Consider the following 23,415-nt stretch of genomic DNA (forward strand, 5'->3'; position numbering starts at 1 on the left):
CGGCTATTAGCTGTAAAAACACCTCCACCAACCCGCAGTGGAGCAGCGTGGTGGAGTATGCTCCATACCCCCTCCGGTTGATTGAGGGGAGGCCTGTGCCCAGCAGTGGGACGTATATAGGCAGTTTATGTTATGTATTATTGCTTATGGCAGACAAAAAATAAAATATCCTGCGTGGATCAAATATCTAGCTTAAGCTCCCTTAACCAAGTCTCTGCTGCATCCGTCACACAATGCAGCTCGGCTATACCACCTGAGCACTGGTGAGCGCGTGTATTTATTAATCTAGCTTATTGCCTTCGTCATGCATTAAAACTATTCACATGTTACATACATAAATATAGTCATAAATGTAATGTTGTATTTACTACAGTGCATTGTTTGTAATGCATACATACATTGTTAACCCAGTTTGAATCCATTCGTTAATATTATTTATTTAATCTACATTTTTTTCGTAGTTTTAATATGATGAAAAACCTTTATTAATAAAAAAATAGTATTAATAAGATTACGAAAGTGGTACATAAGGCGAAGGTTGTTGGTAAAGCTGACAGAGGACCTAGAAGGACGTACATTGACCATATTGGAAATGTGCTTAGACAGGGTTTAGTATCAAAAATTTTGTACGATACTGTGAATTTGGTACTCTGAACCGGCGGCGGCGTGCGTGTATGAAACGATTGATGGATATAAATTTGATATAACAAACACCCCATCTTCACTGAAAAGTGGCAGTAAAAATGTAGTGTAAAAGCGATATTACATCTTTCAATCATTCGTCAATCATAACATAGGATTCAAAGAAAAATCGACCTTATTAGTACAATACTGTGGCCGTTATTTGTAGGGGTCATTGGAACTAGTCGGAAGGCAACTACCGTCAATAATTTCTTGGCTATTGTAAAAGGTATAGCGTAAAAGGAGACCATTGTTATCATTACTTCCTACTCTGTACCTTTGCGATAAAGTTTAATAACAACTGCTTCTCACTTTGACCGATTGCGACGGTTCTTGAACCTTGTATTTTGATAATGGCGTACAGTTCCTTAGAAAAATAAGTTAAAAAGAGTGTTGTTCTACAGTGTGTAGTTTTTCGGACCCGACAAACTTTAAGGGTGGATTCTACGAGTAATTTCTTCGATAAAACACCCCCATATGTGGGGTGAAATCTCAATAAGATATTTGCTGGTTTTTAAAAAAAAATGAGATTAGGGGCTTTTAACTATTTTATATACCTTTTTAGCAGTTGTGGATATTTTTATTTGATAGAGACGACTTTTTGCAGATAAAAAAGCATTTTATTTCATGTCCGTAAGGCCTTTAAATCTCGAGATATGACTTTTTATGAAGAAAAAAATCTAAAATTTTAAAATGGCCGCCATTTCTAGAATATTGAGATTTGACCCCACATGTGGGGGTGTTTTCTCGATGAAATTACTAGTAGAATCCACCCTTAAAGTTTGTAGGGTCCGAAAAACTACACACTGTATAGTTTCCTAGAGGTGTCTCTACTAAACCATTAAACGAAACTGAACTAAAATCTTCCCTTGTGCTTTTAATCCTGCTGTCATGTGTCCCTGTGGCACATCGGCTTGCTTCTCAATCGGGGAGCGCCGGTTCGAACACCAGTACGGTCACGAGCATTAACATGTATACAGTTTGGTACCATGTCACATTAACTTTTTTGACAAATTGAACTGTAAGTCTCACTAAATGTCAAATATGTTAGTGCGACAGAGTCCTAAAGTGGGTACATTATGTTGCTCATGACTGTACCGGACTTGTACGAATGAATTAATAATTTATATCTTAAGTGCAGTTTGACCGTTATATACGGCGATACGGCTCACCACGTCTCACGTTGGTTTAACAGCAAGCTCGGTGAGGTGTGGGTACTTAGTTCATCTTGCAATAGGTGTACCTCAGACGACCCCATTGGAATGTAGACGTGAACTGACTGACTGTAGACGTGTGATTAAACAAAGGTAATGAGTATCAAAAAGACTGCGGGCTTTACAACTACGCAAAAAGTTGTTAAGGTTATCTTTACAGCACTTCCTCGTTCTATAACATGCCAAACTAAGGCCAAAGATCAAATTGTATTTGGTTTAACAGAAAGCCCGGTGAGCTGTGGGCACTCAGTTCATCGTGCGATGGATGTATGTCTGACTTATTTTATCTCCTGCTGATATATAGGGCTCGAACAAAAGATTCCCATTCCTCGCGACATAAGTAAACTATTAAATAATAATTAATAACACAAGCAGCTGCTAATCACGTGTTGTTATTATGTTATAAAAACATTTAAACATGAACGTGTATGTTAGGTATGTGTTTGTTTATTATGGCGATAATTTTAAATAAATCCACAATGTCAGAAGTTATCTAATATGTCGAATATTTGGTCTTTGCACTTTAATCTCAAACGATCGGCGCGAAATATAATCATATGCAAAGAAAATATGCTAAAATATGTGACCATAGTCCATAAGTCCAAAGTCCAATAACATTAACATTCTATCTACTCCTTTTCTTCCATAGTATATGTAATAGTGATATTTATTTATTATAACAATTATAATTATGTGTATTATTATTATGTAGTTTATGTAGTCAAAAGTGTATTTATTTTTATATGCACAAGTATTCCCATGCTGCACTATCCCGCTATATTACCTAATATTCAATATCTCCTATACTTAAAGGTTGCCTGGAAGAGATTGCTACTTAGCAATAAGGCCGCCTATTGTACTAATTCTATTTCTCTTTTGTTTTGTATTTTGTTTTTTCCTGTTTGTGCAATAAAGTATTTGTTATGTTATGTTATTAAATTAAAAATTTCAAAAACTTCCGACCAAAAAAAAGTAGGTACTCAATTATTATGACAAAAGGTTAAAAATGCTAAACCCTATAAAAAGAAAAAAATAACTTATCCCACATGTGCTTGCAAGCAAACTGAGCGTGTAACATTCTTATCACAAACGACCTGATGACCTTGAAGACCTGTACCGATTTCCACCAAACATAGCTAAGAACACTCTCGACTGACATACGTTTCAAACAAAAAAAGCCGCATTAGAATCGGATCATCCGTTTGGGAGCTACGATGCCACAGACAGACACATACACATTTACACAGACACGTCAAACTTATAACACCCCGTCGTTTTTGCGTCGGGGGTTAAAAAGGTTTATTATAATTCTTACGCAATATAATCTTTGTTAACATAATATGACTGAAACTTTATTTTATATGCAAAAGTGCAGTTACTGAGCCCAGCGAATTATTTGTAAACAGAGGGGAAAATTATAAAACATTAGTTGTCATAATTATAAAATTTATGTTTTTGTAGATGTTTTTGGTCTATTACAGAGACGACATGTAACCAGGAGGCCTTAAGTGCAACCAGTTAATTTATTACTTTGCAAGAAACTGATTGGACTTTTGCACCTTATCGTACTTAAACTGTATTTAACCACCAATACATACATACATTGGCCTTATACGTCTGTGAGCCACCAATGAGTTATTAATTTCTCTTAAGTGCAGTTTTCACTAACACAGTTGGCTCATAGACGGCGATACAGCTCACCACCTATCGCGTTGGTCTAACAGAAAACTCGGTGAATTTTGGGTACTTTCATCTTGCAATGGACCTCTGACTACCCCAATTGGGATTGGGAGCTTATGTTGTTGTTGTAATAGGTAGTCCGTTACTTTGTCAAAAATGTAAAAAAAGAAATAGGAAATACTGAAATGCTCTTGGTAGAGCATTCAATAGACTATTTACCATTGGTCCCATCTATGTTTTGAAACAGACTTATGACTAATGTATTGAACAAACTAAAGTAAACTAATGTCATACGAATATCAAACATTTACATTAGCTCTCAAAGAACGGATGTGGTATTGTTGCTATAGCTAAAAAAGATAATATTAATGTCTACTAATGGAATCAACGTAAATCTCTTGTCGGTGTAGCATTCTCCATTCTTGTCTATCAAAGGCCAATTCTTTCACTTCCTTAAAAGACACGACGTTCACCTTCTCTTTAATCTGTTCCATGTAAGCTCTTCTTGGTCTTCCCCTTCCTCTCTTTCCTTGTAGCTTCCCTTCTATGTTGTTTTAATAAATTCGTCGTGTCTTATTAAGTGCCCAATCATCTTGCCTCTTTTGTCCTGAATAACTCTGAATATTTGCCTTTTTCCCTTACTTACTAGCACTTCCTCATTAAACGTAAATGTTAATATTGTTTGTTAGCGATTGATGAATGTGGAGGAAGCAAGAGAAGTGTGTCAGGATCGAAGCAAATGGAATTCTATATATAGTCTCTGCTGCCCTGGTGGGAAAGAGGCGTGAGTTTACGTATGTTTGTATTGTATGCATGTGTGACTGTAGACCAAATAAATGATTTATCTATCTATCTGTCTATGTATGTTAATATTGTTAATTCAGAACACTCAACAGTGGCTGCAAGTTGTTTTTGATGTTGTCTGCCCACCAAAATAGGGATTACGGGTGTGATACGATAGTAGTTGTTGCTTTCTTTTCAAACGAGGAGCGCCGCCGCGCCGGTTCAAATCCTGGCGCCCGACCGTTCGGAATTTGTGACAGGTTTGGTCGAAAGATATTTTTGCGTAAATTAACATGAATACATTGTCAATGTCGTAAGCTAATACGTTCCACGCAAATAACATAACATAACATAACAAATACTTTATTGCACAAACAGGAAAAAACAAAATACAAAACAAAAGAGAAATAGAATTAGTACAAATCTTAAATTCACATACATACATACATACATAAACTCACGTCCGTAATCCCTAATGGGGTGGGCAGAGCCACAAGTAATCAAAGACAACTAGAATACCAATAGAATAGACAGGCAAATATTCCGCAGTTTTGTATATAAATACAATTTGATCTTTGACCTTAGTTTGGCGTTATAGAACGAGGAAGTGTTGTAAAGATAACCTTAACAACTTTTTGCGTAGTTATAAATCCCGCAGTCTTTTTCATACCCAATACCTGTTGTTTAACAATTACATAAGTTCACGACTACCTCCCAATGGGGTCATCTGAGGTACACCCATCGCAAGATGAACTAAGTACCCAAACTTCACCGAGCTTTCTGTTAAACCAACTTGGTACATGGTGGGCCGTATCACCGTGTAATGGTTCTGCCAACTGTGTTAGTGAAACCAGCACTTAAGATAAATTAACTCATTGGTGCAATTCCAATACCGGGGTTGGAACCGGTGCTCCCCGTTTGGGAAGCAAGCCGGTGAACCACACGACCACAATGATTTATAGGTTGTTTATGTTATTAGCTTACAACCCTATTTTAAATTGGTTATTATTGGTTTAATATCATCATCATCAATTTAAGAGCCACGCTCTTGTCGGTGCAGCATTTTCCATGCTACTTTTTTAGGGAAAAATAGGGCAGTGGTTTCCCTCTTGCCTTCCGCCCCGCAGTACTCTGTCTGACACAAGTGAGATGGCGCCCAGAGTAGTCTATTACAAAGCCATACTGGGACTCCTGTCCTCCGCCTCTGAATAGTACTAACAGTTACTGCTGGCCTCTGTCAGGTTCCAGGTTACAGTCCCTGTGACTTGCCCCTTCCGTCCTGCATTGCCGTACGGATAGTTCCCATCTTCGCCTCGGCAACCGTTGAGGTCTTCACCCGTATCCCTGGGCAAGGGTTCTACGTTACACCCCGTAGGTTTATTACAACCAATATAAAATATGATGTTTTCTCTTTCCCTAAGCACAGGTAAGTGCTATAAAAACAAAAATCATTTAATAACAACATCTTTCTTTGTTGCAGCCGCGTAGCCGACATGCTGGAAGTGGTCGGTGAGCGCGTGACGGGGTGGTGCGGGCGCGACTCGAGCGGCTCGCTCCGTCAGGCGGTGCGCGCGCGCAGACGCCCCAGACACGACGTCTACGCCAAAGTTGACGCTGAGCGCACGGTGAGTGATACCGCTGAGTGTGTGTGTCCATCTTCACAGATACCGACCCCGTTGGTTCCGGTGTTCCCCTTCAGTGCATATAATCTTCTCGGACAATACCCGGAGAGACACCCACAGGCATTTTGTCTTCAATTACATGGAAGAGAAATCTTTTCTCTAATTTTTGATCATCTTTGACTGTCTTCTGTTTCTAGCATTTTCGTTCAAAATCATTTATCGTTGACCCAGTCCAATACTCTATTAAACACTTTAAAAAACGTTTTACACATATAAAAGATAAACTAATTTCAAACATGACAAAAATTAAATCCTAGTCTCATGAAAGGTCAGAGGACGAGTAAGGACTCGTTCGTATATCTGCGCAATCCATTAATTTATTACGTAAGCCATCATTTTGCGGCGAATCAGGACTGGTTTTGAGCGTCGTCCATAAAATAGTCACGTCAATGGCCTTCGACCAACATTTGTTGTTTTTACTCGAGTTAAATGAACTTCTCACAAGGACGAATTGAGGCTAAATATCGTATGCAATGCAACCGTTTTGAAGCATAAGGTCAAAAGAGCGAAATGTCAAGTGGTAGCAAATTGTCAAAAGAGCAGAATGTCAAAAGCGCATATTGTCAAAAGCGCACAATGTCAAAGGCGCAGAATGACAAAAGCGCATAATGTCAAAAATTCTACTTAAACGGATTAACTGCTTAGATATCGATTTTAACTTTTTTTGGTCAGTCTGACTGAGTCATGGCGGGGGAAAAAAATAAAACATGCATATTTTTTGGAATAATATTTATTTTTGTAATCAAATCAATCAAACGACCCCTGTGGCGCAATGGTAACAACACCGGTCCGTCAATCGGGGGTTGCGGGTTCGAATCCCGCCCGGGGCGAATGTTAGCAAAACTAAAATTCGCCTCGTGTCTGGTCGTTTATATTATGTATAATATGTATTTATTTACAAAAAAAGTATTTAAGTAGTATATCAGTTACCTAGTACCCATAATACAAGCTTCGAGCTTAGTTTGGGGCTAGATGGCTCTGTGTCAATTGTCCAAGTATAACCTTTTTACTCTATTTTACTCCCTTTTACTCTATCTCCTTTATATACTAATTCTAAAATTTGGGTTTGCTCAAATTAAACAGTCTACGTTTAATATACTTGTTTGTCTTGTTTCACGTTTTCTCCGAGCACAATCATATTTCACCCCACCATCGTCTATCTATCCAATCTCCTTTTTTCTCACTCTTTCTGTCGCGCTCTAACTCATTTTCACTCTATCTGTCATTTGTCTATGCATCCCTTTTACACATTATACCTTCTGTACTATTCATCTACTTCTCCCACAACCATTTTAACTTTCTTTGTTAGGTGCATGCGCTTACTGTTTCTTCTATCTGACTTTCATACTTGATTTTAAAGATTTAACATAACACAACTGCTTCCTCATTGAGGTAGTCAGAAGTACATCCATCGCAAGATGAACTAAGTACCCACACCTCACCGAGCTTTCTGTCAGACCAACGTCTATGATGATCGAGCCTACTGTGTTAGTGAAAATTGCACTTAAGATAAATTAATAAATAGACCTAGAAATCATTTTGATTTCGATTATCATCATTTTGCCCATATGTCATTAGACCAATATCAAGAATATCTGCTAAGTAAAATGTTTATTTTTCATGAAGAAACAAAAAATGAAATTCGTAGGTATATCTTGTGGATTTGGGCGAGCGTCTCTGTGTCTACTTATATCTACATCATGCTACAGATCATCTAGTTTCTCAACTACTCTAGTGCTCAGCGGAACAGAGCTGGTTGCCAAATCGATGGCACAATTAGTGGAAGGACGGAAATAGGGCGGTTACCGGCGCTTGCGTCGCTAACGGCTAGACTTGCAGCTTCTATGATCTACTGGAAACGAATGAAAACATAAAAGAAAAACCATATCATTGGGACTTGGTATCAACAACAGTGGTCGCTATTTTTCTGAGAATACTTGTATTCGTCGTTAGATACACGTTGGGTTAACATAAAGCTCGGTGAAGTGTACGTACTTAGTTCATCTCGGGATGGATGTATGATAAGGTGCAAAAGTCCAAGCAGTTTCTTGCAAGGTAATAAATTAACTGGTCGTTTTTGTAAAAGACCAAAAACATAAATCTTATAATTATTACAACTAATGGTTCATAATTTCACCACTGTTTACGGATAAAATCAGTGACTGCACTGCACGGCCTCTGTGGTCCAGTGGTTGAGCGTTGTACTCATGATCCGGAGGTCTCGGGTTCGAATGCCGGTTGAGACAAATCACAAAAATCACTTTGTGATCCCTATTTGGTTAGGACATTACAGGCTGATCACCTGATAGTCCAAACATAAAATGATCCGTACTTCGGAAGGAATTAATATAACAATGTTTTACGCAAGTAAATACTTAATAGTGATTCACTTCAGTCTCCTTTATCCATGTTTTTTTTTCCTTTGGTGGTTTTGCTCTTGGCCCCAGATATTGACGAGGCCTAAGATGAAGCGAGCTCGCCCAGAAGGTGCCTGTTCACTCTGGCCTTGAAAGCACCCGGGTTATATGCATTCGGAAATACAGAAGATGGCAAAGAATTCCAGTCCCTAGCAGTGCGCATAATAAACTATTAATTTGAATACCTATTAATCTTATGTAACTATTCTTATAGCAATAACTGCACCTGTATAAACATTATACACTCAGGTGTGATTAAATACTTGATACAGCCGCTAATCTGGTAGGTAGCAGTTACTAAAGTCATGTAATTTTCAATCCTTATCCAATAGAGTATTTCATTGGGTCAAATGCTAATCTAGAAGTAGAAAGCATGTCGTCTGATTACTTGTGGTTCTGTCTACCCTATTAAGGATTAATGACGTTTTGCCCGTTCCTCATTCCTACTGCGCCAGGGAACTTCACCCAAAATGATTTACATTATTTAGGGAGCTTTCATAATTCCCCCTAGCATTATTCCGTTTTTCACAGGGTCCGCTTACCTAACCTGAACATTTGACAGGTCCGGCTTTTTTACAGATGTCACTACCCGTCTAACCTTCCAACCCGTGAAGAAAAAACCAGTCTAATACAGGCTAGGTCACATACCTCCGAAAATGCATTTCTCGGGAATGTGAGTTTCCTCACGATGTTTTCCTTCCCCGCTGAGCACGCGATAATCATTTATGATCCAAACATGAATTCGAAAACAAATTCGACAATCATTGGTTTAGGCCTGTGGTGGATTCGAATCTGTGAGTTCTACCAACTGGGCTACCACGGCTCCATAATATTAAAATACTAAAAACAATATTGAAATCACTCACAAACCAATCAATCACTTTGTGAGACTGTCCTTTGTTTGGTAAGGACTTTTCAGGCTTGAATCACCTGATTGTCCGAAAAAGTAAGATGATTCCGGGCTTCGTTAAGCCGTTGGTCCTGGCTACTAGCCGTGAAAACACCTCTACCAACGCATTGGAGCAGCGTGGTGGATTATGCTCCATACCCCCTCCGGTTGATTGAGGGGAGGCCTGTGCCCAGCAGTGGCACGTATATAGGCTGTTTATGTTATGTAATATTGAAATACTAATGTATGTTACATTGCCAACAGACCCGTACCACGTCGCTGTACCGAGTCAAGGAAGGTCCTGTGGTGCCAGCGCCGCAGCCGGTTACGAGACCTCCAGCGGGGCTCGCCTGCGCCAGGTGTGCACCGCTATCCAGGGTGAGTCGAATATCATACATCAGGCCTCATAGAGGTACATCTTTTCCAGATAATTTCTGTCTAGGAGGCACCTTTGTCAGGGCTATAGAAGCCAGTACGTGAGTAGCAACGTCTTCCAGACTCTTTGCAGATGTAGTCAGTGGCAGGCAAGTCCCATTCCACTTTCGTGTCGTCTTGCTCTCTTTTCTGCCAAGAGATCCTTTTTATAAGTAATCTAAACTGCTGTGTTCTTTAAGAAAATAATTGCATTTGAGCGAGCTTTCAAATATGTCACTTATATGATAATCAATCATTCACGTTTACTATTTTGTCACTTTTATTAATATACTTTATCAAACATATCACAACAAGATCAAAGCAGGCGTTGTTCGTCCATCTTGGATTCTCCTGCGGTCCTCGGTTAGCTCCTTCCAACCCTTGTGGTCCATGCCAAATGCAGCCATGTCCCTTCTAACGCTGTCCTTAAAACGTAGAAGTGGTCGCCCAACTTCTCTTTTCGCGTTGAATCACACCCACAGAATAAACAAGAATACTTACTACATAAACAACCTCTGTGGCTCCCGATCTGGAGGTCTGGAGGGTTCGATTCCCGATGGGGACATTGTCAAAATCGCTTTGTGAGAGAAGGACATTGCAGGCTTGAATCACCTGATTGTTTAAAAAAGATGATTCCGTGCCTTGGAAGGCACGCTCAACCGTTGGTCCCAGGCTACCCGCGAAAACTCCTCCACCAACCCGGTTGATTGAGGGGAGGCCCAGCAGTGGGACGTATATAGGCTGTTTATGTATGTACTTACTACATAATAGACCACACGCCGCACCGCACTAATCCAAACTTCCTCACTTCACCCCCGATATGTTACACCAACAGTCTTCATGTGTAAGGCGCGCGCGTTTACGATTATGACGTCATGCCGTCAGATTATTTAAACTGCCACGACGGGTCGCGATAATGACTTCGTTATATGGAGGGTTCAGCTGTATATACCTAATTGAACAGCGTGATCGACTTTGCCCCTACTATATCCTGTCGAAGGGGGCCAGTATATCTACTATTTAGGTGGCAGTAAGCATAACTCTTAAAATATAAACTCATGACTATATTCACAATCGAGCTAGTCAGTTCATCCATCGCAAGGAGTATCCACGTCTTCACCGAGCTTTCTGTCAGACCAACGTGTGAGTTGAGGAGCTGTGTCGCCACCTATAATCTCATCAGTAAGTAGTCGTTACATGAACCATGTCAGGGGCCTTTGGCGGCTCAATAATAACCCTGACACCAGGGTTGATGAGGTTGATACTCCACCTCACAACCCACACGATAGAAGAGGATCACTCTCATCTCTCTCTCCTTGGCATTTATTATTCCCATCTGATGGTGGGGTTTGCCTTCTTTTTCGCCGCCTATGATGGTTGAGGCAAATGTGTTAGTGAAAATTGCACTTCAGATAAATTTATACTCATTGATGCAAGACCGGTCCCGAGAATCGAACCGGCGCTTCCTGCTTGAGCAAGTCTGTCTACACAGGACCACAGTGACTGTATAATAAGTATGTACGGTCACGAGCATTAATATGTATACACTTTGGTACCATGTCACATTAACTTTTTTGACAAATGAAACCGTAAGTCTCATTAAATGTCAAATATGTTAGTGCGAGAGAGTCCTAAAGTGGGTATATTATATTGCTCATGACTGTACGGGATGTCAGAGAAGTCATGCATAACCCTTTACCAGCCGACAATTGTAAGGGCTTACGGTCTGCTTTGAGAGAAATAGAAATACTCTGTATTTGCCTTTGAAAAGGATAATATTAATAGATGGACGTACATAGAAGATCCTCCTTATCTTTTTTTTTTGACGTGACTTATTGTAGATTTGCCGCAGATGGCATTAACTACTTGGCCGGACAAATGGGGAGCGCTGAAGGCTCTCACCCGGTACAACGTTTAAGACAACAGGCCTGAGGGTGCCCAGTTGGGCGCGAACCTCGGCTCAGGGCGTCGTCTGAGAGGAAAAATATTTGAAAGAATTAATCGACCCTAGCGGGTCGATAGCGATAAGCGCTGAATGAGGGAATCCTCCTTATCAGCTATCAACAATAGTATGCAAATATTGTTACAATTTATAGGTTTAGATTTCGACCTCAGTAAAAGTAAAATGCATTTCTCGGGAATGTGGGTTTCCTCGCGATGTTTTCCTTTACCGCTGAGCACGTGATAATGATTTATGATTCACACATGAATTCGAAAACAAATTCGACAATCAATCACAGGCCTGCGCTGGAATCGAAACTGCGACTTCAAAGTTAGAGGCAAGCGTTCTACCAACTGGGCTACCACAGTTCAATTCTTGCCATGTGATCCATTATTCCCTTGCGAACTTCGATGAAGACACTTAAACGTAGAGGCACTACATAGCGATGGACACTAACACCATACAAAAAAACTACAAATTAACATCCAACATTGAAGAATTCCATCAAACCAGTTCCACCAGCTCGTTTACCTAAATATGGCCACAGTGACCCACAGCAACATAATGAAGATAAAAAATGGTACAACGGCCAACACCTGTCATTTGCCGCCATAAACACAACTTGTTGCGTATGCGCATCCTATGGTAAACGAGTGTGAAATTATACAGCGCTTAACGGATGAATATATAGCCTAACATAATATAACCTCACGACTATATCCCAATGGAGTAGTCAAACCCCCTTCTTCTATCGTGTGTAAACAGCCTATTCGTCCCACTATTGGGCACAGGCCTCGTCTCAACCAACCAGATGGTATGGTGACCCTACGTTAGTTCCGAACATTTAAAACATCAGTTTCAGTAGCTACTAACATCTTCTATCGTGTGCGTTGTGAGGTGGAATACCTACCTTATCAACCTTGGTGTCAGGGTTACTATTGAGCCGCCAAAGGCCCCTGATATGGCTCATGTAACGACTACTTACTTACATCAGTAAGTAGTAACCGGGACCAACGGCTCAACGTGCCTTCCGAAGCACAGATCGTCTTACTTTCAGACAATCCGGTGATCAGCGACTAACTTAATTAGCCACTAACTTTAAAAACAGGTTTATGGTTAGTTTTAAAGGAGATAATTTAATTATTTACTTACTTGTCTTTTAAAAGCAAATGAATGAAATGGATTTATCGCTCGACTAGTTAGCATGATCGTGGTCATATAACACCCGTTACCCGTCAGCGAATGAATCTGAAGCCTGTCAAGGAAACGTGCTGGTATTTTAAAAATGTTGAAGTTTTAATTGGTACACAATGTTTCATTACATAGATACCACTACAATGTAAAAAAATACCAGTCATTCTTTGTTCTACTTGGAACAACTACAAATCGACGCCTTACATTGAAAACCACGTAACCGCTATTTTTGAAAAACACATACTTATTTTCTTCAACAAAACCTCGATCAAATAAATACTTTTCTATTCTATTCTACTATTACTATTCTATTTTTAGTATTAGTAACCTTTTATTACTATTCTATTTGATGTAGCTGTTGGTTTTCCTATTAATAAATAAATACTTTATTGCAGGCCGTATTCTTATCTTTCTACCCTGCTGTCACACACACTAGAACGGGTATAAAGGAGATTGAACTCATTATTTGACCTCTAGAGCAAGGGTCCAAGCTTTAACAAACAGAGATAGTGCAACAATAATAGTACAAAGATCGCGTCCCAATATTCGTCTTTATCACACAATTACGCACAACTTACACACATTATATTGCTGTAACTCTCACGTATTTTGACAAGTGATGTCGATAAAGTGTTGTAAATGTTTATATTTCTGTCCCTTTCTGTCCCTGTCGTGAAGAATATAAATAGATGTTGTATTAGGGCAACTGAATGCTTTGCCAGCTCGACTAAAGTCTTTCGGCTTCGTGTATTCTTTGTCTTTTTAATTTTTTGAATAAAGAACTAAGCGATTCTTTTCAATGCTTTAAACTAAAACTTTAGCGCTCCGGTTTATGTTTGCCACATAACATTACATAACGAATACGTTTTTGCACACACAGGAACACATAAACATAAACAGCCTATATATGTCCCAATGCTGGGCACAGGCCTCCCCTCAATCAACCGGAGGGGGTATGGACTCTCCACCACGCTGCTCCACTGCGCACACAGGAAATACAAAACAAAAGAGAAATAGAAAGAGTGTTACCTTTCCTGAGCGTAAATGATCATATTACAATTTAAAAAATATTATAATTTCAATTAATTATTATACTTCTGATGGACAATTGTTATGGGCGATAGGCTGATCCCTTCTCACCATAAGGTTCATCATATTATTTATTTTAGGACTTTTTAACAACAGTGGTTGCAAGTTGTCTTTAATTACTCGTGGCTCTGCCTACCCCATTAGGGATTACGGGTGTATACGTGTGTTCAATTTATTTTTATTTTGGTCACCTCTGGGACGCAGAAATAGGGACAGGGTAGACCGAGAAAGTTTTGGAGAGATGACCTGGACGTTTTGACAAAGAGGGGAGAGAAATTGTTCGGAACAGAAAGAGATGGAAAAGATGGGAAGAGGCCCTTGTCCAGCAGTGAGAAACAATAAAAATTACAGTAAAACGTGTCTTATAAAGACTATCCCAAGGTTGAACTTTAAAATAGCATTGCTCAACAATGTCTCTCTGTCACTCCATCTTCAAAAAGCTATTGTTCGTAACAGTCGCGACTGTCCAGCTAAATGCGGTGTAAATAACTTGTCTTGTCTTCACGCTATTATGTGATAAGGGAGTAGTTAGTGGAATAATATGAGTCAGTAGTACAGTAAAACTGGAGAGGCGTGTTTTGCACGTGGTTCATGCTTTGCGAATTTAATATAATGTACTTTGTGTTCGTTCATCTATAATTAACTAAATCCAATCTGTTAAATGGAGGTGTCCTTAGAAAAGGTTTTATAAGATCTACTCTGAAACCAGCGTGCGTGTATGAAACGATTGATGAATACCGAGGACGCAAGAGAAGTGTGTCAGGTTCGAAGCAAATGGAATTTCATAGTCTCTTCCCCGGTGGGAAATAGGCGTGAGTTTACGTGTGTATGTATCTATTGTCCAATTACCTGCTTTACTTTTATAAGAGATACCGACCCCGCCGGCGTGGTCGACGATTTCCCTCATTCAGCGCTTATCGCTATCGACCCACTAGGGTCGATTAATTCTTTTTTAATTTCCTCTCAGACGACGCCCTGAGCCGAGGTTCGCGCCCAACTGGGCACCCTCAGGCCTGTTGTCTTAAACGTTGTACCGGGTGAGAGCCTTCAGCGCTCCCCATTTGTCCGGCCAAGTAGTTAATGCCATCTGCGGCAAATCTACAATAAGTCACGTCAAAAAAAAATTACTTTTATAAGTACTGAAATATGTATTAAAAAAGTAACTTACTAGTACCCTGGGCAATCTGCGAAACAACTGTTTCGACAAATCATTTCGCCACGTTGGAAAAGTGAAGTTCCAAAAATGATTTAAGTAATATGCAAATTTCTTATGGAAAGAATGATGGACTTTCCAGGCTACGTACCTCAAAAACAATATAGATGGCCCATCCAGACCATTCGGACCTTATCCAGGATCTCTCGCGGAGGGTCCCTGGCTTTGACTCCAAGCGAAAAATCTGGACACGACTGAACCGGTGTAGGACCGACTATGGAAAGTCAAACCATCACCTATGTAAATGGGGCTTAAAGGAGTCACCATACTGTGAATGTGGTCACCCGGACCAAACCATATCTCACATAGTGAACGAGTGCCCTCTGCACCGGTTCCCAGGTGGTTTAGCCGAGCTGCATTGTGTGACGGATGCAGCAGAGACTTGGTTAAGGGAGCTTAAGCTGGATATTTGATCCAAGCAGGATATTTGTCTGCCATACGCAACAACAATATAGATGGCGCTGGTTTTTCTTCGTTTAATCTCCTAATTTCATAGATAATAGACATATGCATCTTTTATCTTTGTTTTTGGGTAAAAAATATGACCCTTTTTATTACACTCAGGCACAATTACATCTTCTACCCATTATTATTCTGATCAAAATAAAGAGAAGCATTTTAGGTAGCAACATAATTCTATATTATAATCCAATTATCAAGTGAAAAATATTTTTATATACTGCTTCTACCATTCCATTGTATTTTGGAATCATTATGTATCCGAGTAATGAGAAAATAGGTTGGAGTTGGAGAAAAGAGAACCATATTGAAGACTATAGAGAACCGGAGAGGAAATATGATTGGCCACCTGATACGACACGATTCATTTATAACAAACATTATAGAAGGAAAAATTAAAGGGAAGAGAGGAAGGGGTAGACCTAGGATAACATTTATGAAACAAGTAAAAGAGAAGGTGCAGGTTGTGAAGGTTTTGGCGGGAAGAAGAGAGGAATGGCGATTACTCCACCGACAAGAGCGCAGCTCTTAAATAGAGAGAGAGAGAGAAAATAGGTAATTATTACGTTAAATCTGTACAACGCCATCTATATTGTTTTTTGGTGAACGTAGCCTGGAAAGTTCTACCTATTGAAACAAGAGCAATAGTAACAGTAGGTGCATCATGTAATCTAGTTCGTTGCATTATGTAACAAAAAAAACCAGTCATAAAAAATGCGGTCATTGACACGGTTTTTAGAAGAGTTAGCAAAAGGTTCCAGTGACTGAGCTCTAGCCAGTTCCTAAACTAAGTTACAAAAACATCACAATGAAAATAGTTGAAGAATCGAGGTTTTTCTTGCAGCTTCTTTTCCCCGGCTATACAGGTTGTGAGAAGCTGCAGTAGTTTTAGGCGGATGAGACGTTCGTTATGTAAAAAGTGATGATTTGAATCATTACTTGTAACTAACCTACTAAAGATATTTTTGAATTTGGATCATTAGTAGGCAGACAGATATATTAGTAAATACATAGATTATAATATACTAGAGGCCCATTCCCTGCTTCCCACGAGTGGACATGTTTTTTTTAAGAGTGAATGATTGAGTGATTGATGAGTGAGTGAGTGATTTTGGTGGGGATCGCATTTTTTTTTTGAGTTGGTAAAACAGACGACGGCAGAGAGTTCCAGTACCACGTCACAAAAGACGTGCACCGAACGTTGCTTAACTTTGTCGACACACGCAACAAGGGAACGAGCCCCTTGTTTCCGTATTTCAAAAGTACTATCAGCAAAATTTCCGCTTGGCCACACTCTACGCGTGTTGCCACACGATAAGGCGCATAATTGCTTAGGCGTGAATTCTGTTCGAGAATAGTAAGAAATGCTGTATGAAACTACGTAGAACGAGGGTGTTATTTTTGAATCGCTCGCCTTCAACTCGCACGCGAAAATATACAGCGTGTTAGTGACATCGTAACGAAAACTTTGAGGGGTGATTGAGGCCATGATTCTGAGTTGATATCAAGTGGATTTTTCCGTCACAAAAGCATGGAAATGAAAATATTTTAGAAAAACACTAACATTTTCAGGCAGGGAATTCCGCTTGATATCAGCTCAGAATCATGTTCTGAATCATCCCCAACAGTATTTGTTATGGCGCGTTGTCTCTGACACCCATACGCACTTGTATGGGGTGTGACATCGTAACGAATATTGTGGGGGGGGGGGGGGGTAATTCAGCTCATTATTCTGAGTTAATATCAAGTAAATTTTCCATCGCAGAAGTATATACACTTCAAAATAATTAAAAAAAAAGTATCATGAATTCTGCGACGGAAAACCCCATTTGATATTAACTCAGAATCAAGGTCTGAATCATCCCCCTCAGTATTCGTTACGTTGTCATTAACACCCCACCCTGTGTAGATAAAATATTTTTTTCTGAGCATACAATAATTTTTTTGGAACTAGAACAATAATCTTCTTTTCTAATACAATATCCTTCGATAAACAACTCTACAAATCACTATACGTGACGATTCAATAATAATATGGTAGTGTTGTAGGTGTCATTATTCTATACCGTTACATACATTCCACCCACTTGTTTGCGAATTTGTTCGTTGACCTAAGTTACTTCAAGCTTGTATGGCATTTCAATACGGTGTTCAATCATAACTCTATTTTTTATAAGCTCAGACGCTTCTATCCTAAGTTTACATGTTGCTATGGACTAGACGAGATCCCAAAAAAATTCGGGATCTCGCGGGGTTGATATTTCTAATCGCGCGGGATCTCGAAATTTTTGGGAGTCGGTCGAGTTGAGATTGCATTCCCTAGCAAGCTATACGGCGACGTAGTGTTACTATAATCTTTTATCGACTTCCACGTGCTCTTCTAGCCTGGATGATTAAATATCTATTGAAATAACATCGTAGCAAATATTTTTGTTATTGTTTGAATTGTTGATGTAACATCCAAGTTTGTCGCATTGTACTGTTTGTCTAATGTTTGTTATGTATTTGCCTTTAGATAATGATTCTCTGTTTTGTATAGCAAAATAAGCGACAGGACAACCTAGTCAAATGAGATGACGATACATTTCTATGGAAATTGAATTTGTGCATTTGTACAAGTTTCTTGACCACTGACAACGTCTCACAATAACACTAGACGTTGTTGATGGGGTTGGTAATTCACCTCACAACCCACACGATAGAAGAAGACTAAATGTTGTCAAACGTCGTACTCTTTGTTATGTCAAATTATATACTCAAAAACAAAGATAAAAGATGCATAATGTCTGTTATCCATGAAATTAGAAGGAGATGGTTAAACGAAGAAAAATATGTACAACGCCATCTATACTGTTTTTGTTGAACGTAGTCTAAACAGTCCCTCATTAAAAAACTTAAATCAGTCAACATTTTAATAAGTTTCTATCTCGTTTCTATCATCAACAACTTATTTTTTTCATCTTTAAGTTTTTTTTTTCTAATTTCGGTTTTGGTTTGAACGGTATTACTTCGCCTGCCGGGTCTGCGTGACGACCGTACCGCGCGCGGCTCGAATTATATTGAGTGGTTCGAAGCACTAAACGATACGAATGCTATCTACGTAGATAGATGGACGTCAAACGGTTATTGGTTGAAGGCCTCGATATAATTCGCGCCGCGCTCGGCGTAGTTACCGTGCAGAGCCTACTGGCGTTAATAGTGTGAAGATACCTACCTACATAATTATTAATTATAATGTTTTTATTATCGGTAAACTTGTCAGTCAAGTAACAAAGCATTTGGAGAACTTTGTACCCTTTGTGTCTGCTTTGTCGGTGACAAAGTACAAATATTGTTGTCTCTTCCAAAACTGTTGGTTGCTTCACTTGAATTATACAAAGGAAATCTTTGTCTTATTTTTAAGGTCAATGGATTTATTTGCGCATGTGTATTGATTGGCTGAAATAAGGACTTCCGTATACTAATGTTTAAACTTTTATTACGGAAATACCGAACGAATCAAATTCAAAATATAACTTAGCATATTTAAGTTCAGTTTTAATATGTAAGAAGCAAACGCCAAGGACTCCCACATTACAGGATTATCACAAATATACTTTTTTATTATTATGTTGAAGGTGAACTAGGTAGGATCGTGTACTGCGCATCATTGGACACTGTATTGCCTACACTGTCGCTTTGTTGCCTTCACGGTTATTCGCAATTTGTTCCGAAGGGAGGCCACAGTGTAATGAGAAATATCGGTTCCTAAGGTTTATCTAAAGCCTGTCTGCCAATTCATTTATTTACAAAAAAATTCGAAAAATCTCGAATATTATATTATATAATATATATTTAAGATGCATTTAAGTCGACCCGCAATCGAGCAGCGTGGTGGAGTAAGCTCCATACCCTCACCGGTTGCTTCTATGCTGTTCTGGAAGCAAATAAAAAATATAGAACACGTACAGCTGTTTGTCTTCCCGGGTATGTCGTAAAATCCGACAAAGGGATTGTGTCCTCTAACATGATGGACTAATGTTATGGGCGATAGGCTGATATCCCTTGTTACCATAAGCTTCATCATATGCAGTTTACGACATCGTATCAACAGTGGCAAGTCTTTGATTACTTGCTGCTCTGCCCATTAGGGACTGCTGGTGTGAGTTTATGTATAAAAAAAATATGTTAATTACTCTCACATCAACACGATAATTGGTAATCTATACTTATAATAAATCTGTAGAGAGGTCAATTCTGTACATTAAATATTTTTTCAAAATAACTATCAGGGGGTGATAAGTGATCGATACTGATGCCAAAAATGCAATCAGTAAAATTTTTGTCTGTCTGTCTGTCTGTCTGTCTATCTGTCTATCTGTCTGTCTGTCTGTCTGTCTGTATGTTCCTTATAGAAACAAAAACTACTGGACGGATTTTAATGAAACTTGGTACAATTATTCTTCACACTCCTGGACAGGTCATAGTATACTTTTCATCACGCTACAATCAATAGGAGCAGAGTAGTGAAGGGAAATCCTTTTGTATGAAAAACCTAAACCACTCAAGTTAGACGTTTGAAATTTGGCATGAAGGTACCTTAGATACCGTAGAGGTGCACTAAGAAAGGAATTCCCAAAATTCTCACGGGAACGGGAATTAGCGGGAAATACCTTTTGTATGAAAAATCTAAACCACTCAAGTTAGACATTTGAAATTTAGCATGCAGATACCTTAGGTACCGTGGAGGTGCACTAAGAAAGGAATTCCCGAAATTCTCACGAGAACGGGAATTAGCGGGAAAATCCTTTTGTATGAAAAATCTAAACCATTCAAGTTAGACGTTTGAAATTTGTCATGCAAGTACCTTAGGTACCGTGGAGGTGCACTAAGAAAGGAATTCCCGAAATTCCCACGGGAACGGGAATTAACGGGAAAATCCTTTTGTATGAAAAATCTAAACCATTCAAGTAAGATGTTTAAAATTTGGCACGCAGGTACCTTAGACACCGTAGAGGTGTACTAAGAAAGGAATTCCCGAAATTCCCACGGGAACGGGAATTAGCGGGAAAATCCTTTTGTATGAAAAATCTAAACCACTCAAGTTAGACGTTTGAAATTTGGCATGCAGGTACTTTAGTAAACTTAAAGCTTAGTTGCAACAGGATATTACAAAATTCCCACGGGAACGGTAGTTAGCGGGAAAAAACATTTGTATGAAAAAATCAAATCTAAATAAAAGGAGAAACTGACTGACTCAGTGACTGACATATCAACGCATAGCCTGAACGGCTAAATGTAGGCATTTGAAATTTGGAAGGGACATAGCTTAGGTACCGTAGAGGTGCACTAAGAAAGGAATTCCCGGAATTCCCACGGGAACGGAAATTAGCGGGAAAATCCTTTTGTATGAAAAATCTAAATCGCTTAAGTTAGACGCTTGAAATTTGGCATGCAGGTACCTTAGTTAACTTAAACCTTAGTTGCAACAGGATATTGCAAAATTCCCACGGAAACGGGAGTTAGCGGGAAAAAAACATTTGTATGAAAAAATCGAAACCGCGTAAGATAGATGTTTTCAATTCAATTCAATTAAATTATTTATTGCATTCCATGTAGTACAATGGGGTGTTACATAGGCATAGGAACTAAAACATGGACCCTGTAGGGCACAGCAACGTTGAAGGGAAGAGAGGAAGTGTGTATTAAAATTAAAACTCAATGAACAATCAATTAAAAAAAAAATCAATTCAATCAATTGATTCAATCTAGCATGCATGCATACCTTAGTAAATATAAAGTTTATTTTTGGCTGTATTTTGAAAAATGGGAGTTATTGGAAAAAAAATTGTATGAAAAAATCTAAACTGCATAAGTTAGATGCTTGAAATTTGATATGCACTCCCACACACACAAAGATCTCTCTCTTATATAACACGCCACGCGGACGAAGTCGCGGGCAAAAGCTAGTTAACAATAATACAAGATTAAGATACAGTTGTTGGTGAGAGAGACTGGGGTCTGTGAGAAGCGTTAGCATATTATGTTATGTATGCACTTAAAATTATTTTAAAACCGTAAATCAATTGTTGTTATATCAATAATATCAACTGTCTATAGATACGAATACATTAGGAAGCTAGATTACGTCCAGTGATGGTCAGTAATTACGGAATGACACACCATTGTCACTTTATCATCGTCATTTCACACAATAAACATTGTAACACGCTGGCAAAAATCATATCGTTCAATAGATGTAATAACATTATCTAGATTTACTATCTATTCGCATGGGATCACGCGAGGTCAGATATAATAGTTTTTCTAAAGCGCACAATGCCATATTCGCAAATAGTCACCGTGTCGTTAAACGTCCAGGGGGGTTAAAATGGCCATATTAATAATAAACACAATTAATAATAATAAAAGAACCAAAACTTTCTATAAATCTTCATCTTCACCAAAAGATCTACTATCCACCACTTAGTTCTCACTTGACCTTTTATACACAATTTCTTCCGATAACTAATCGAATTATGTTTTAAAGTCATTCGATACGATAACAATAACATCATAAGATGAGTTATCTTGCCCTGTGGTCAGTCGAAGGTCAAGGTTGGGTCACGGGCGTTCCTTCAGTATGCAAGGCATGTAAGCATATGTTAACATTCTAACCTTGAAGCATCCTATCTATTTTCCTTAGGACTGTATTTCAATAGTGACAAGTCATAAGTAACATCATAGTTATAATTGGTATGAGTTAAGTGTTTAATACTTTGTTTACATAACTTTTTAACACTTTTGCAGCGTGCAGTAATGTGTGCGGAAATGTTCTCGTTGTAAAAACTCTTTAATAGAAAGGGCACTGGCTGCTTCTTTTTTCAAATTGTTCTTTCTTGTACTCTGATCATATCTGCCTATGTAAGGCTAGGTAATAAAGTAAGTAAGTAAAATTTTTATTTTTCATAAAAATACAAAATATTGGTACAATAAAAACCCCACAAAACCAATTCCTCGGTTTGTCTGTAGGAGTGGAGTTCGCTTAAAGTTATTATGTTTTAAAATACTTACAGATAATTTACAGCTAAGAGATCTTTTGCATAAGATGTTTAAATAAAGATTTACTAAACGTTTTCACCTTTCTACTGCAGCGATGATCCCGCTTGGGAACATTCTCGGAACGCCACAGCGCTGTTGGTGTGGGCACATAAGTAATCACAAGAAAACTTTTAGCACTTATGATACGAAGTTATGGTAGAAATGCGAAGTAACTTGCCCGGTTAATGGCAACAGGCTCGCCCCCTTTTACATGGGACTTGAATATAGCTGGCGAAGTGTGGGTGTAGATATCACCTCTGCCTACCCCATAGAGATACAAGTGTGATGCTATTTTATATTACGTGATACGAAGTTATGATGATAATATTATTTTTGTACTAAACTTTTCATTTTCAGACGTATTATTTCCTGTTTACAAATCTGAAAATAAAGCGTAGATTATTTTTGTAAACATGCTTTTGTCTTTCCATTTTCTTTATTGATTGCTAGCTTTCCGCCCGTGGTTTTGTCCGCGTGGACTTCGGTTATAACGCGCGGCACGTTTTTCCATCATCTTAGGGGGCGACATCCGGGATAAAAAAAAACCAGACCTGTCAAACCTTCGATTAGGTAAGCGGACCGTGTGAAAAACGGCATAACGCTAGGGAGACCATGACGTTATACAAAGTTAAAATTATACTTTGTATTCAGCTGATGATCATAAATCTTTTAATATGA

At 38.8% G+C, this 23,415-nt stretch overlaps 1 protein-coding gene across 5 annotated transcripts in view; it reads left to right on the forward strand.

Annotated features, from left to right (window-relative positions):
- The window catches only part of LOC126377013 (glycerol-3-phosphate acyltransferase 1, mitochondrial), a 79,006-nt gene that overhangs the window by 27,550 nt on the left and 28,041 nt on the right, over positions 1–23,415 (forward strand). For all 5 annotated transcript variants that reach the window (XM_050024606.1, XM_050024601.1, XM_050024603.1 and 2 more), the window contains 2 exons: positions 5,839–5,983; positions 9,611–9,724. In XM_050024606.1, the coding sequence (XP_049880563.1) occupies positions 5,852–5,983; positions 9,611–9,724 (246 nt within the window). In that variant the 5' untranslated portion in view covers positions 5,839–5,851. The remainder of the gene's footprint in view (positions 1–5,838; positions 5,984–9,610; positions 9,725–23,415) is intronic.

This window comes from Pectinophora gossypiella, chromosome 22 (genome assembly GCF_024362695.1).
Source record: "Pectinophora gossypiella chromosome 22, ilPecGoss1.1, whole genome shotgun sequence".
NCBI lineage: Eukaryota > Metazoa > Arthropoda > Insecta > Lepidoptera > Gelechiidae > Pectinophora > Pectinophora gossypiella.